We start from the raw sequence: 17,270 nt of genomic DNA, 5'->3' as shown, positions 1-17,270 counted from the left end.
TTTCTCTCAGTGGTAGGAATAAAGGAAAAGTAAACAAACCGCGCAGAAACAATGTTTCTCATATGATATTAGGTACTCTTGGTTTCTATCCCCGTGCCAAGTGATTTCAGTAAATCAGACTTTTCAGAATCATGTTTGATCCAACAGGCCAAACCCAGTCTATTTCTACCCGTGAAACTGAAACACATCGGCATGGAACCCTCGGTTTGTAAAATCCACTTGTGGGTCTCTACCCTCTAGAACTCTAAAAAACAAACAAAAACTTCAGCCAAGGTTAGACTCTTTTCTAAGTTTACAAAAAACAAACAAAAGACTCCGTTAGACGTGCGATTGTGGTTTCGGAATTTTTTCGTCGTCGTTTTCCCTAGAAGGAAGAGGAAGGGAAGTAATCGGCTCGAAAGTAATCAGTTTTTAGTGGTCTAAAAACCTCGTTTGTTATCTTTGCTTAGACCCCTTAGAAGAAAAAATAGTTGGGCTGAGTTTTTGGTCGGGTTTTTAGTCGCCAAAAACACGGTTAGAGTTTTCCTAGTTTTTTTTTTTTTTTTTTTTTTTTTTTCATTTATTTGAGTTTTTTCTTCCCAGTATTCCTTCTGCTTCTCCAGAAATCAACTGGGCCGATGATCGTGGATTAAATCCTGCTTTTACGGATACAGAAAATCTTCCAGGTAAATCTGGTGAAATGTGAATCCGCCGAAAGATCGCCGCTTGCGAGAGCCTGTATCAAAAAATTTTGCCTCTGTTATCAAAACTAAAAAAAAAAAAAAAAAAAAAAAAAAAAAAAAAAAAAAAAAAAAAAAAAAAAAATTTTTTGAAAAAAAAAAAAAAAAATTTTAAAAAAAAAAAAAAAAAAGGGGTCGGCGTTTTTCGTTAGTAACGAGAAAGTGTGGTGATTAAATCTGCCTAATTAAAAATTAAAAAAATCTTGCTCAAAAAAATTAATTGCCTAATTTTACATATTATACCTGATATACTCAATCAAACTTCGATTTTAAAGCCAGTCACTTAACATTCTCCTGTGATCGTAAAAAAACAATCAGGTAGGTACAATATCCACATAAGCAGGCAAGTAGGTAATACTCGTACACTTAGGTAGGTATTTATGACTTCTACCTACGTACCAGAATTGTACCTACTAAAATTTCTTGTCGTGATTTACAGTGAAATTGGTTTTGCATGTATTCTCGTTATCGGTATTTAGGTAGGTATAATTATTTACAGTAAGTAGGTAGATCCCAAACTAACTTAACTACATAGTGAGGCATCAGGTAGGTAGGTATAGTTGTTTAATGTAAACAGTCACGTGCAAAAAAAATTGGACAGAATTGACTTTGGATCTTTTTCAAAATCAACAAATGGAACAGAAAAAAAACTAGAAAACCAAAGACAGAATTATCTTGTCAGCTTATAGTTAGCTTGAAGTATCTGCCTTGTAAGCGCTAGGTCGCGGGTTCCATTCCCGCCCGGGATAGATTTTATCCTAAACAGATAAGGTTCGTTCTCGGGACCGCTGGCTTTCTCCTATCCTGTCTTCCTTCCCTCTTTGATTTCTGGACGATAAGACCTACCACAGTTCCCTCTAGGTACCTAATACCTACAGTAAATACCTAAAGGAAAATGTAGAGAGATTATAAGTTAGTATCCTACCTACTTAACAAATTTAGGTGGGTATGTAATCACTTAATCAGGCAGGTTTTTCCATTACCTATAATGTATTAGTAGGTACGTAACCCTAACCTATAATGTATGTACCTACTTCTAATTTAATCAAGATTTTTCACAAAAGATAACAGTTAGCGTAATCAAATAATCAAAATAATCGCACTAGAGAAGCTAAAGAAACAATCATATAGATAATAGGTATATAGGTAGACAATTTATAGGTAGCTACATCACATACGTGCGGCTTACAGTACAATTAATATATGGAGGTATATGTAATTAAAACATCAGCACAGTGTGTTATAAGTACCTACATGCAAGTACCTACCATTATCAGCTGACGGTCTCAGGTTGAAAAAAAAAAAAAAAAAAAAAAAAAAAAAAAAATCTGGTGTGAACATCACACGACTTTCCTTATCCTAACTAAATTATGGTTATCTGGGTCTCTTATAGGTATTATTTTGGAAGTCTCCTCTCGTAACTTTTTCGATATCTCTATCCGTTTAGTCAGTAGAGTCAAGGGTATATCGTGTCTGCCTTGTGAGCGTTAGGCCATGGGTTCGATTCCCGCCCGGGGCGGATTTTATCCTGAAGGGATAAGGTTCGTTCTCGGAACGTCTGGCTTTCTCCTATCCTGTCTTTCTTCTCTCTTCAAATGCGGGACGATAAAACCTTGGGCAGTTACAGTTCCCTCTATCAAACCTGTTAAATAATAATAAAAAATAAATTCTTCGGATTCTTCCTGTACAGTTTACGTACACCGAGAGAAAAATCGTTCAGATTCTTGCAGTACGCTATCCCGCCAAGTTGTTGAACTATTGTGCAAGCATAAAACCTATATACAGGGTGTCCCGCGAACGACTGTACAACGCTTGAGGGTTGATGCAGGACCTAAAGGGCTACCAGAAAAAGCTATCTGGACAGATCCGATTTTCAACAGGGGCGGAGTTATGAAGGATTTTCTGTTTTTCAACATTTTTCATACCTTGTCCCCTTAAAACCCCTTTATCTCTTGAACCAATAAAGATAATAAAAAAATGATTGCACCATTGAAAAGAACACAAAATTTACTAAAAGAAAAGATTCCCTGTTTTGGTAAAACCCTCCCTCAAACACAACCAAAAGCTTGAGAAAAAGATTTTTTTGTATCTCTTTAAAAACTACCATTTTTTCAATTCGATTTTTCTTCAAGTTTCCACTGAAACCCATTGAATTTCTCCTAATAGAAAAGTACCCCTTTTTGTCCTCTTTAATCCCATTATCTTGAATTTTCTGAGAAATCATTATTTACGGAGATATTAACGATACAAATGGAGAATCCGTCAACTTCCTACGTTACTATGATTCCCTGTCCACCTGTTTCTTTCTATCGCCGCGCCGAATTTTCCTCCAAAAACAACTCGAACAACAAAACAAACAACAATAGCACACCAACAACAAAACAAAAACAGCACACCAACAACAAAACAACAACAACGACACCAACACAAAACCAACAACAACACCAACACAACACCACACCAACCACGAACACCGAACAACCAACACCAAAACAACACCCAAACTCACACACCAAACCAACACCAACACCGATGACAGACACAGATTTTCCTGACACCTAGATCGCTATCCTCCAACATATTCCTCCATTAACAACACCAACTACAACAACGCAAAGAGAGAACAAGAGGCCAGACAACAACAACAACAACAAACAGAACAACAACAACAACAACAACAACAACAACACAACAACAACAACAACCACCAACACAACAACAACACCTAACTATAATGTGTTGGTGGTTGTTGTTGTTGTTGTGTTGTTGTTGTTGTTGTTGTTGTTGTTGTTCTGGTAGCTATAGCGACAAAACGGTTAGAGATATTGTAAAAGTTAGGGTAAAAGAAGACTCAAATAAGCATCATTCAATAGGAAAGGGAAAGTCGTGTGATGTTCACACCAGAGGTCCAGGAAGATCGGGTGCACTTGATGGTCCAGGAAGATCGGGTGCACTTGATGGTCCAGGAAGATCTGGTGCACTTGATTGTCCAGGAAGATCGGGTGTAACCGGCGCAGAACAATGTTTCTCATATGATATTAGGTACTTTGTTTCTATCCCCCGTGCCAAGTGATTCAGTAATCAGACTTTCAGAATCAGTTTGATCCAAACAGGCAAACAGTCCTATTTCTACCCGTGAACTGAACACATCGCATGGACTTCGGTTTTGTAAAATCACTTGTGTCCCTCTAAACTCTAAAAAACAAACAAAAACTCCGTTAGACGTCTTTAAACTTTAAAAAACAAACAAAAACTCCGTTAGACGTGCGATTGTGTTCGGAATTTTTTCGTTGTCGTTTCCCTAGAGGAAGAGGAAGGGAAGTAATCGGCTGAAAGTAATCAGTTTTTAGTGTCTAAAACCTCGTTTGTTATCCTTTGCTTAGACCCCTTAGAAGAAAAATAGTTGGGTGTCCAGATAGCTTTTTCTGGTAGCCCTTTAGGTCCTGCATCAACCCTCAAGCGTTGTACAGTCGTTCGCGGGACACCCTGTATACACATACCTACCTATGTTGAAGTTCTTGTGATTTGGATTCAAGATGATAGAGAAAAGTACAAGTTAGTATAACATTTGAAAATCCTACGAGAGACTTGAATCCATTTTTTTTTCTCAGTGTAGGATAAGGAAAGTAAAAACCGGCGCAGAACAATGTTTCTCATATGATATTAGGTACTTTGTTTCTATCCCCCGTGCCAAGTGATTCAGTAATCAGACTTTCAGATCAGAATCAGTATGATCCAAACAGTCCTATTTCTACCCGTGAACTGAACACATCGCATGGACTTCGGTTTTGTAAAATCACTTGTGTGTGGACTCTAAACTCTAAAAAACAAACAAAAACTCCGTTAGACGTCTTTAAACTTTAAAAAACAAACAATAACTCCGTTAGACGTGCGATTGTGTTCTGAATTTTTTCGTTGTCGTTTCCCTAGAGGAAGGGAAGTAATCGATTGAAAATCGGCTGAAAGTAATCAGTTTTTAGTGTCTAAAACCTCGTTTGTTATCCTTTCCTTAGACCCCTTAGAAGAAAAATAGTTGGGCTGAAGTTTTGGTCGGCTTTTTAGTGCCCAAAACACGGTTGGAGTTCCCTAGTTTTTTTTTTTTTCATTTATTTGAGTTTTTTTCTTCCCAGTATTCCTGCTCTCCAGAAAATCAAGTGGCCAGGATGATCGTGATTAAATCCTGCTTTTACCGATACAGGAAAATCTTCCAGGTAAATCTGGTGAAATTGTGAATCCGCGAAAGATCGCCGCTTGCGAGACTGTATCAAAAAATTTGCTCTGTTATAAAACTAATTTTAGCAAGCTATCTATAAGTAGATACCTTTTTTATGGCATAAGAATCAAACAATCTTCATAAAAAAAAAAAAAAAAAATGTAGGTAACGAGAAAGTGTGGTGATTAAACCTGCCTAATTAATAATTTTTAAAAAATCTTGCTCTTTTGTAATTAATTGCCTAATTTTACCTGTACCTGATGTACTCAATCAAACTTCGAGTAAAGCCAGTCACTTAACATTCTCCTGTGATCGTAAAAAAAGAATCAGGTAGGTACAATATCCACTTAAGCAGGCAAGTAGGTAAATACTCGTACACTTAGGTAGGTATTTATGACTTCTACCTACGTACCAGAATTGTACCTACTAAAATTTCTTGTCGTGATTTACAGTGAAATTGGTTTTGCATGTCTTCTCGTTATCGGTATTTAGGTAGGTATAATTATTTACAGTAAGTAGGTAGATACCAAACTAACCTAACTGCATAGTGAGGCATCAGGTAGGTAGGTATAGTTGTTTAATGTAAACAGTCACGTGCAAAAAAAAAAAAAATGGACAGAATTGACTTTGGATCTTTTTCAAAATCAACAAATGGAACAGAAAAAACTAGAAAACCAAAGACATTATCTTGTCAGGTTATAGTTAGCTTGAAGGATCTGCCTTGTAAGCGCTAGGTCGCGGGTTCCATTCCCGCCCGGGATTTTATCCTAAACAGATAAGGTTCGTTCTCGGGACCCCTGGCTTTCTCCTATCCTGTCTTCCTTCCCTCTTTGATTTCGGGACGATAAGACCTACCACAGTTCCCTCTAGGTACCTAATACCTACAGTAAATACCTAAAGGAAAATGCAAACTATCCCAAATTTATTGCACCCCAGTGTAGCATATTTATGTTAGATTTGCCACCAGTCACTTCTCATATTGTTGTGGTTATTACACATGGGTAGGTACCTAACCGAACCTACCTATTATAACATACCTACATTATTATTATCTAGGAATTCATCAGAATTTTTCAACTAGATATTTTAAATTGGCGGTTTTTTTTATAATAATAAAATCGTGATTTGGTTTGTTGAGTAACAAGTATAGTAATTAGCTAGTTACTTGGAACTTCCATGGATGTGTACCTATTTTTAGCTGTCTATAGCTATACATAGGTAATATTTAATGTACTAATATGTATATGTTATAGGTAGGTATCTAATTTTATGTAAATGATTTGTAAAAAAGGTGAAAAAGTGGTTTTTCTTTATGTGGAAAACGATCGTACACAGTCATGGTTGGAAATAGTATACCATCAATAGCTACAAAGGGTGGCTTTAACTTACGCCCAGGTAGATATGAGGAAGGCACTTTTACCTAGCGCTTATTCGTGGAGATAACAGAACTTCTCGTGTTAGTGGAGATGCCAAAATTGTCAGTGGAGATGCCAAAATGTGTACATATGAATATATGTACATTTAATTAATATTTATTATATGTACCCTTAACTTGACTATTTCTTTGGCATTAGGTAGGTATTATTATCTATGCATTTAAGCCACGTGTTCTGTAGGTACGTTACTGATTCAATTAAACACACTGTCTTTACGTCACGTGAGCTCACGTGACGTGATAGTGTTCTGTGTTTCTACCTTTATTAGTGGAGATAACCAACCTCCCAATACTGTTATTAGTGGAGATAACCAACGTCCCAATACTGTTATTAGTGGAGATAACCAACTTCCCAATACTCTTATTAGTGGAGATAACCAACTTCCCAATACTGTTATTAGTGGAGATAACCAACTTCCCAATACTGTTATTAGTGGAGATGTCAAAACTCCCAAACTTATTGATGGAGATGCCAGAACTCCTAGTGCTTTCAATTTGTAGAAGCTTAACCCATCCTCTAGGGCTGTTTCCTCCTACACCAAAGCCTAGTGCTAAGTTTATTATGATATGAATAATGGGTTAAATTTCTCATTTTCTGTGTGACCATTCCATATGAAGAAGTACAGACCCCCCACTTTTTACCTTTTTTTTTCTTGGTCGGATTCTCACAGAAATGAGCTCTTCCACACAACCACTAAACAAAAGACCTGCTTGTTTAGGCTGCGGCTGCGGGAGTAAAGGGGCTTTTCAGTCTCATTCTAGCTTTATAAGTATATTAAGCAGGGTATATTCTATTCTATTCTTGTACATATATCTTCATTTCAAGCACCTTGTGCTATCAACATGAAAAACACTCGAGATAGTCAATGGGTGGTAATGGTAATCCTATTTCAAAACCAATTTGAAATGTAAAATGTAAATGTACATTTTACATTTTGCATTTTCCATTTTGCATTTTGCGGTTTGCACATCTCTGGTAACAAGTAGTAAAACTACTAAGGTAGGTGGCTTTAACTTACGCCCAGGTAGATATGAGGAAGGCACTTTTACCTAGCTCTTATTCGTGGAGATGACAGAACTTCTCGTGTTAGTGGAGATGCCAAAATATGTACATATGAATATGTACATTTAATTAATTTATTATACGTATCCATAACTTGACTATTTCTTTGGCATTAGGTAGGTATTATTATCTATGCATTTAAGCCACGTGTTCTGTAGGTACGTTACTGATTCAATTAAACACACTATATTTACGTCACGTGAGCTCACGTGACGTGATAGTAGTGTAGCTGTACTGAACAAAATTACCTACAATATTATGGGAAAACTTTGAATTACATCTTTCTGACTCCCCAATGAGCTCACGTGACGTGATAGTGTTTCTACCTTTATTAGTGGAGATAACCAACCTCCCAATACTGTTATTAGTGGAGATAACCAACTTCCCAATACTGTTATTAGTGGAGACAACCAACTTCCCAATACTGATATTAGTGGAGATAATCAACTTCCCAATACTGTTATTAGTGGAGATAACCAACTTCCCAATACTGTTATTAGTGGAGATAACCAACTTCCCAATACTGATATTAGTGGAGATAATCAACTTCCCAATACTGTTATTAGTGGAGATAACCAACTTCCCAATACTGTTATTAGTGGAGATGTCAAAACTCCCAAACTTATTGATGGAGATGCCAGAACTCCTAGTGCTTTCAATTTGTAGAAGCTTAACCCATCCTCTAGGGCTGTTTCCTCCTACACCAAAGCCTTAGTGCTAAGTTTATTATGATATGAATAATGGGGTAAATTTTTCATTTTCTGTGTGACCATTCCATATGAAAAAGTACAGACCCCCCACTTTTTACCTTTTTTTTTCTTGGTCGGATTCTCACAGAAATGAGCTCTTCCACACAACCACTAAACTTAAGACCTTGTTTAGACTGCGGCTGCGGGAGTAAAGGGGCTTTTCAGTCTCATTCTAGCTTTATAAGTATTAAGCAGGGTATATTCTATTCTTGTACATATCTTCGTTTCAAGCACCTTGTGCTATCAACATGAAAAACACTCGAGATAGTCAATGGGTGGTAATGGTAATCCTATACGTACAGTCGTCATCGTTTATCTAAGAAGTATATCTCGTCGATGAGTTAGCAAAAACATTGAACCACTTGTCAATAAATCGTCAATAAGGTCGATAATATCGTCAATAACGTCGGTACAACGATTGTTTCATGAACAATTGTGGGGAAGATATACTGCTCAACTGCTCACATGTACCTATGACGTATAACCTTAACCCATTTTTGGGGCTATTGCCCTTACACCTAAGCCTTAGAGTGGGATTTTTGGGTATGAATATAAATAAATTGAAAGAAAAAAAATTGATAGAGGGAACTGTAAATGAATAGGAGAAAGCCAGCCGTTCCGAGAACGAAGCTTATCTGTTTAGAACAGGGGTTCTTAACCTTTTAGAATTGGCGGACCACTATTGATAAACCAAAAATCTCGCGGACCACTTGAGATTATGTATGTATATGCAATCAATTGTACATTGTACACGCTATGTGACAATGGGTATCTCTCGCGGACCACCTGAAACCTTCTCGCGGACCACTAGTGGTCCACGGACCATAGGTTAAGAATGGCTGGTTTAGAATAACCCCCGTGTTCAGACGGGGTCGGCGTTTTTCGTTAACTTCTCAATAGTCCCAATCAGTCCTAGGGTGATTACTTTTGGGCTGACATTTAGTTTTGGCTACGAAAATTTTATTTAGATGCCCTTCGCACTCAACCATGGCTGTTTCTTTAGAAAGGGAAATTTCAGAATCCTAACCCTAATTCGACCTGAGTGGGGCCATGATAACCCAGCAGGGTCAGCAGAAAAAGAAGAAGAGGGAGGAGGAGGAGAAGAAGAAGAAGAAGAAGAAGAAGAAGAAGAAGAAGAAGAAGAAGAAGAAGAGCTGCCACATCATGATCTAAGAGTCATTATTAGTCATTAATTAACAAAGCCAGTTTTATCATTATCATTATAGTTCTAGGTTAGGGTTATCACTCTTATCAGAATCTACATAAAATATACCTAATATTAATATTATTATGCATATTTCAGAAATGCGCAATTTTTCCTAATGCCAAAAATCATGTCGGAATGAGTTATTCTAGGCTTGATAAGTTTGGTCAAAAAAGCCAAAACTATGTCTTTCACTTGCCAAAAGGAAAAACCTGTTAAAATAGAGTTTACTCGTATTACTTGAAGACGGTTTTAATTTAGTCAAAATTAGTGACAAAGATCCACATGCCAAATAAATAAATGCCGTTCCTTGGTGTTATGTATTATATCACAACTTTGGTGCTCACTGCAGCATTGTAGTATTTTTCCAAAGATCTCAATTCTCAATGATCTCAACTCCCAATGCTGGCACCTCCATATGCCAAAAAGAAAAATAATCAGTTGACCTTGGTGTTATGTATTATATCACAACTTTGGTGCTCACTGCAGCATTGTAGTATTTTTCCAAAGATCTCAATTCTCAATGATCTCAATTCCCAATGCTGGCACCTCCATATGCCAAAAAGAAAAGTAATCAGTTGAGTTTTTTATTATTCAATTTAGTCACAAAAGCACAAAACTAGGCGAGCGAGGAAAAGTTTTCTCTCCCGCAGTCTCTGCACTCTGTGTATTTCTTATGGTGATTTTAGCGATCAAAAATTGATCATATAATATCTCAGGATCGATTTAGATTTTCGCAAAATCCTTTCTTATTGCACACTAGACCATAAAAGGAATATTCCTACCAAATTCAGCTTTCTAGGTGTTGTGGTTCTCGAGATAGAGCGATCAGTGTGTGAACTATGAAATGTGAATGAGTGAATGGATCTCGTTCTTATAATATAAGATACCTATCACAACTTTGGTGCTCACTCCAGCATTGTAGTATTTTTCCAAAGATCTCAATGATTTCAGCCCCCAATGCTGGCACCTCCATATGCCAAAAAGAAAAATAATCAGTTAAGTTTTTTATTTAGTCACAAAAGCACAAAACGAGCGGAAAAAAATCCACATGTCAGTCAAGTGATTCCAATTAAAACACTTATCTTTGCCAAGGGTGTCATCTTGGATTTAGATTAGGCTGCCAGGTTTGATTGAAAGATTAAAGGTCAGAGATGAGAATGCCAAGAACCAATAAGTTATCGGGGTACTTATTACTTATAGTGAACCCCGTTATCTTATCAATAAATTTTTGATGCAGTAGTTTCCAGTTTTCTCAAGAATATTCACAGTTTTTAATGTCAATTTTATCAATAGTATTATAGTTCTGCTTGATTTCTTTTGAAAACCGGGTCTCTATACCGTCAATTTTATTGTAGTTCTGCTCAAATTCTTTAGAAAATTGTTGGGAAAGAGTGTGAGTTGTACCGGTTGTAGGTAGGTACGTAGGGAATTTGTTTTTGTTTATAACAAGTGTTTGAATAGCTCTAGTTTTGTTGCCTGACTTGCCTGTTGTTGTTGTTGTTGTCTTTAGAAAATTGTTGGGAAAGAGTGTGAGTTGTACCGGTTGTAGGTACGTAGGGAATTTGTTTTTGTTTATAACAAGTGTTTGAATAACTCTAGTTTTGTTGTTGTTGTTGTTGTTTTCAACTTGTTGCATCTAAATACAACAACAAAATCCTTTGTTTGATTCCACAGATGGCATCCATCTTGGGGAACCCTATCATATGCATTTGTACCGGTTGTAGGTACGTAGGGAATTTGTTTTTGTTTATAACAAGTGTTTGAATAGCTCTAGTTTTGTTGCCTGTTGTTGTTGTTGTTTTCAACTTGTTGCATCTAAATACAACAACGAAATCCTTTGTTTGATTCCACAGATGGCATCCATCTTGGGGAACCCTATCATATGCACGATGAGGAACGATAATTGATCTAAAGACAGAAGACGCACCAGAAAACGACATGGACAAACCAAACCCACCGCCCAACGAAATGAACGGGTCCAAGAAAGATCTTGACCACAAGAGTCTCAACGAAAAGAATCAGGAAATGAAGAAAATGTTCCTGGACAATGTCGCTGAAAACCGACCACTTGTGATAGGAAACGCAAAACCAGAGATTGTGATAGACAAGAAATTGTTGAAATCTGTACAGAACCAAGGTGATAAAAAGAGTGATAGACTAACAATTAGTGATAACGGCAGTCAAGGGAAAGGGAAAGCGAATGATGTTAGTAGAGTTAAAAGCTCCGGTGACGTGAAAGAACCTCTTGTTGAGAAAAAGAACATTAGTGAAACGAAAACCGATCATCTGAAAAAACGCGGAATCGTTGAGACCCTGTACAGAACCAAGGTGATAAAAAGAGTGATAGACTAACAATTAGTGATAACGGCAGTCAAGGGAAAGGGAAAGCGAATGATGCTAGCAGAGTTAAAAGCTCCGGTGACGTGAAAGAACCTCTTGTTGAGAAGAAGAACATTAGTGAAACGAAAACCGATCATCTGAAAAAACGCGGAATCGTTGAGACCGGCAACCTAATCAAAACCAACGGAAACAACGGTAAGAAAAACGTTGCGAGCTTCACCAAATCCAATCAGAATTTCAGCTTAAAGCTTCCCACCGGATCTAAGCTGACCACCTCTTGTTGAGAAAAAGAACATTAGTGAAACGAAAACCGATCATCTGAAAAAACGCGGAATCGTTGAGACAGGCAACCTAATCAAATCCAACGGAAGCAACGGTAAGCAAAACGTTGCGAGCTTCACCAAATCCAATCAGAATTTCAGCTTAAAGCTTCCCACCGGATCTAAGCTGACATCACCGAGTTTATATTCGTTGCATCCGACTGACGTGTTTTCCACCAATCAGAATGGCGTATCCCAGTCCTACTCCACCACGGAGGTGAATAGGATCATCCTAGCAGGGAATAAGAACATGAAGGAGGCGAACTTTGCCAATAAGAGTCTGGCCAGTATAGCCATGGGATCGACGGATGGCAAGAAGCTGTTCATTCGTCGAGTGCCCACTTCGCCGAGTGAGCTGCTCAATTTGAATAATAACGGTCAACCGCCCCACATCACGTGAGTGTTATTTGTCTACATTCAGCATGCTAGTTACACATAAATTCAATTACAGGGTATATACTTATAGGATACTTCGCCGAGTGAGCTGCTCAATTTGAATAATAACGGTCAACCGCCCCACATCACGTGAGTGTTATTTGTCTACATTCAGCATGCTATGTTACAATTGTTACACATAAATTCAATTACAGGGTAGACTTATAGGACGCACCTAGTTCCTATATTAAACTGAGGTTGGGTTTCATCAATATTTTTTCAGCCCCTAGAAGACCTGTTAAAAAGTTCCATTTGATTCGCTAGGCTTAACAGGGTTGTTAAGCTAACAGGCTATTAAGTCCCATTTGATTTGTATAGGCTTCATAGGGTTATTAAGACAGCAGGCTGTTAAGGGCTAAAAAGAAGGTTGGTGAAACCCACCCGTATGCTAATTATGTCAGTATTAGTGTAACCTGCTAACCTGCTTACTGCTTAGATCTTTTGTGCCATCCTCTTCATCGCAAAGTGTGCTGTAAAACTGATGTAAAACCTTTGCCTCTGAATCTGACAAATTGCAACAAAGTTCTGTTTCGGGGATAAGTTTTTGTCCCGAAATTTTAATCATGTAAAAGTTTGTCCATCTGTAGTTATTATAGATAATACCTACAAAGAATTATAAACATTTACTTTCTGTTCTTATAAGAACTTGAGAACTCCCAAACCCATAAAATACACGAGACTTCGTTTAGACTGCTGGGGTAAAGGGACTTTTTAGTCTCCTTCGAGCAGGATAAACAAGGTATTCTATATTCTATGATTGCTTTTATTGACCCTGTAAGTGACTAGCATTGGTTCTCGACATGACATGGACTATCTTGATTCCGTTCTTTTGATCATGTGATTGAAATGAATGGATCAGGCGCCAATCATTCAATCAACTTGTAGATAGCTTTAGGTAACATAGATAGAGGATCAACAGGTAGGTCGATCCGTGCCTAAAAAATTCCGGTGTCTAACCTCGTTCATTCAAACTGAAAAAAGGACTGCAAGACATTGGACTTGTTTATTTAATGATCAACTAATCACCTGGGACCAATACCCATACATTTTTTTTCATGGGACTAGATAAATACTATAGCTCCTTAGTATCTACCATATTATTTTAGGTAAATTGTTTAATTATAGGTGCTTTTAATTCGTGGGTCGTGAGGGCCCATGATTAGATAATCACTCAAGCTATAAGTAAGAACCTAGGAATCCTAGTAACGAGTAGGTGCTCACCAGTAGCCCAAGATACACGTAATTATGACAAGTGACAGCAAAATTCATTTTTAGAGTCACGAGATATTCTCTCTAAAGAGTCTAATAATAATCACTCATAAGTAAGAACCTAGGAATCCTAGTAACGAGTAGGTGCTCACCAGTAGCCCAAGATACACGTAATTATGACAAGTGAGAGCAAAATTCATTTTTAGAGTCACACGAGATATTCTCTCTAAAGAGTCTACCTACCAATGTCTGAATAGATAATTATGTAGATATGGTAAATAAATTAATTAATCTCGTTCATTCAAACTAAAAAAGAACTGCAAGACATTGGACTTGTTTACTTAATGATCAACTAATCACCTGGGACCAATACCTATATACATTTTTTTTTCATGGGACTAGATAAATACTATAGCTCCTTAGTACCATATTATTTTAGGTAAATTGTTTAATTATAGGTGCTTTTAATTCGTGGGTCGTGAGGGCCCATGATTAGATAATCACTCAAGCTAATATAAGTAAGAACCCTAGTAACGAGTAGGTGCTCACCAGTAGCCCAAGATACACGTAATTATGACAAGTGACGGCAAAATTCATTTTTAGAGTCACGATATATTCTCTCTAAAGAGTTAATAGAGGTCCTGAGGTCCACAGAATTTCAAAGAATCTTTAAATTTGTCTGATAAATAAAATTACCGTTTCTTATGTTTGATGGGTATAATGGGGTGCTGGGTCAACACGAGAACACCGGAAAGTAACCCGTTGAAATATTTGCAATCGAAAAACGAGTACAAATTTTTGTCGATGGTGGGAACCCGGGACCTTCTGCATGGCAAGCAACCGCGTTACCATCTTCTTACTAATGCTGCCATAGAGTGCCATAGTTATTAAGACCGGTGTACATGCCACAGTATGTCATCCAACTTGGTCTTTGGGCAGTTGAGAAATCACCCTTGAATAGTAGGTACATGTTTTCTCTGTTGACAATGGTGGTAAGTAAACTTTGTTCCCAAGAGATTTTAATAAAATTCTTGAAATTGTTACAATACTCAAAGAAAAACAATCAACTTTAAAGCATGCTAAATTTTACTGATTCAATTAAACACACTGTCTTTACGTCACGTGAGCTCACGTGACGTGATAGTGTTCTGTGTTTCTACCTTTATTAGTGGAGATCACCAACCTCCCAATACTGTTATTAGTGGAGATGTCAAAACTCCCAAACTTATTGGTGGAGATGCCAGAACTCCTAGTGCTTTCAATTTGTAGAAGCTTAACCCATCCTCTAAGCTAAGGGCTGTTTCCTCCTACACCAGTATAATGGGTACATAAACATAATCTGTTGCTTCTAATCTTCTTGTCCTAAAAATTAATTAATCTAAACATGCCATTTTTGTTATCTTTATTACCCCGTTTTGCGCCTCAGAACCGCTATCGCATTACTTCAAGATAAATTTGTATATTTGCTTCGTAAGTTTGGCCAAAAGTTCAATTTCTCTTCATCTTTCGCTCAGCTTATCGGCCATTAGCCACCAATAAAAACTAATGGGTTATAAATTCTGATAGGTTGTTTCCTTAAAGTTCGGCAACACTTAATACGTGTCCCATCTGACCTGAGCTGGCCCGTTTTGAAGTTAAGTTGCCATTTACACTCAGACTGTCTGATAGATCGTGAATGGTCGGCCTAGTACCGGTCAGAACATTCGCAATATTACACACGAAATTTGTTTTACATACATGGCAATATTTGCCACCAATCAGCAGAATATTTTTCAATTTTTTCATTATTATTAAGAGTGGCCGAGGTCTTATCGTTCCGGTAGTGAAGGAAGGCAGGATAGGAGAAAGCCATCCGTTTCGAGAACGAACCTTATCCTGTTCAGGATAAAGTTCCCCTGGGTTGGAATGGGATTCGACCTGGCGTTTCGAAGGCAGGCGTCCTACCCTCCAAATCAATATGTTTTTAATTCTGAACTGAAACTACTACAAAAAGTGGAAATACAGTACATTTCAGAAGCGAAAAAATTGCAGAAATCGACGTACAAATAACGAAATTTCTAATAGAAATTCTGAAGTGAAAAAAACTGCAGAAGGAGGTACCTCTAAAAGCCTACATCTAACAGGGCTGCAGTGTAGATAATTCAATAAGGTCGATAATATCGTCAATAACGTCGGTACAACGATTGTTTCATGAACAATTGTGGGGAAGATATACTGCTCAACTGCTCATGTACCTATGACGTATAAGCTTAACCCATTTTTGGGGCTGTTGCCCCTACACCTAAGCCTCGGAGTGGGCTTTTTGGGTATGAATATAAGTAAATTAAAAAAAAAAAAAAAAGATTTTTGATAGAGGCAACTGTAAATGAATGGGAGAAAGCCAGCCGTTCCGAGAACGAAGCTTATCTAGTTAGAATAACCCCCATGTTCAGACGGGGTCGGCGTTTTTCGTTAACTTCTCAATAGTCCCAATCAGTCCTAGGGTGATTATGATTACTTTTGATGGGCTGACATTTAGTTTTGGCTACGAAAATTTTACAAGTGGATGCCCTTCGAGGAAATAAGGCGATCAGGTGGGAGAAAATTGTTTGTCCACCGTTGTTGTTGGTGTCGTTGTTGTTGTTGGGTTGTTACTTGTTTTGTTGTTGTTGTTGTTGTTGTTGTTACTTGTTTTGTTGTTGTTGTTGTTGTTGTTGTTACTTGTTTTGTTGTTCGTATTTTTTTTGGAGGAAAATTCGGTGCGGCGATAGAAAGAAACAGGTGGATAGGGATTCATAGTAACGTAGGAAATTGACGGATTCTCCCTTTGTATCGTTAATATCTCCGTAAATAATGATTTCTCAGAAAATTCAAGATAATGGGATTAAAGAGGACAAAAAGGGGTACTTTTCTATCAGGAAAAATTCAATGGGTTTCAGTGGAAACTTGAAGAAAAATCGAATTGAAAAAATGTTAGTTTTTAAAGAGACAAGGGAAATTTCAGAATCCTAACCCTAATTCGACCTGAGTGGGGCCATGATAACCCAGCAGGGTCAGCAGAAAAAGAAGAAGAGGGGAAGAAGAAGAAGAAGAAGAAGAAGAAGAAGAAGAAGAAGAAGAAGAAGAAGAAGAAGAAGAAGAAGAAGAAGAAGAGCTGCCGCATCATGATAAGAGTCATTATTACTCATTAATTAACAAAGCCAGCTTTATCATTATCATTATAGTTCTAGGTTAGGCTTATCACTCTTATCAGAATCTACATAAAATATACCTAATATTAATATTATTATGCATATTTTAGAAATGCGCAATTTTTCCTAATGCCAAAAATAATGTCGGAATGAGTTCTAGGATTGGCTTGATAAGTTTGGTCAAAAAAGCCAAAACTATGTCTTTCACTTGCCAAAAGGAAAAATCTGTTAAAATGGAGTTTACTCGTATTACTTGAAGACGGTTTTAATATTTAATTTAGTCAAAATTAGTGACAGAGATCCACATGCCAAATAAATAAATGCCGTTCCTTGGTGTTATGTATTATATCACAATTTTGGTGCTCACTGCAGCATTGTAGTATTTTTCCAAAGATCTCAATTTTCAATGA

At 37.3% G+C, this 17,270-nt stretch overlaps 1 protein-coding gene across 1 annotated transcript; it reads left to right on the top strand.

The window, feature by feature from the left end:
* The first annotated feature begins 4,453 nt into the window (after nt 1-4,453).
* On the top strand, nt 4,454-12,446 carry LOC108252201. The gene is made up of 4 exons (XM_026822493.1): nt 4,454-4,930; nt 11,240-11,523; nt 11,715-12,005; nt 12,073-12,446. Exons 2-4 carry the CDS (start codon nt 11,325-11,327, stop codon nt 12,444-12,446), a joined length of 864 nt encoding a protein of 287 aa, XP_026678294.1. The 5' UTR covers nt 4,454-4,930; nt 11,240-11,324.
* The last annotated feature ends 4,824 nt before the right edge of the window (nt 12,447-17,270 follow it).

This window comes from Diaphorina citri, unplaced genomic scaffold (assembly GCF_000475195.1).
Source record: "Diaphorina citri unplaced genomic scaffold, Diaci psyllid genome assembly version 1.1 scaffold335, whole genome shotgun sequence".
Classification (NCBI taxonomy): domain Eukaryota; kingdom Metazoa; phylum Arthropoda; class Insecta; order Hemiptera; family Psyllidae; genus Diaphorina; species Diaphorina citri.
The sequence above is the reverse complement of the archived record's forward strand: the minus strand, read 5'-3'. Positions and strand labels throughout refer to the sequence as shown.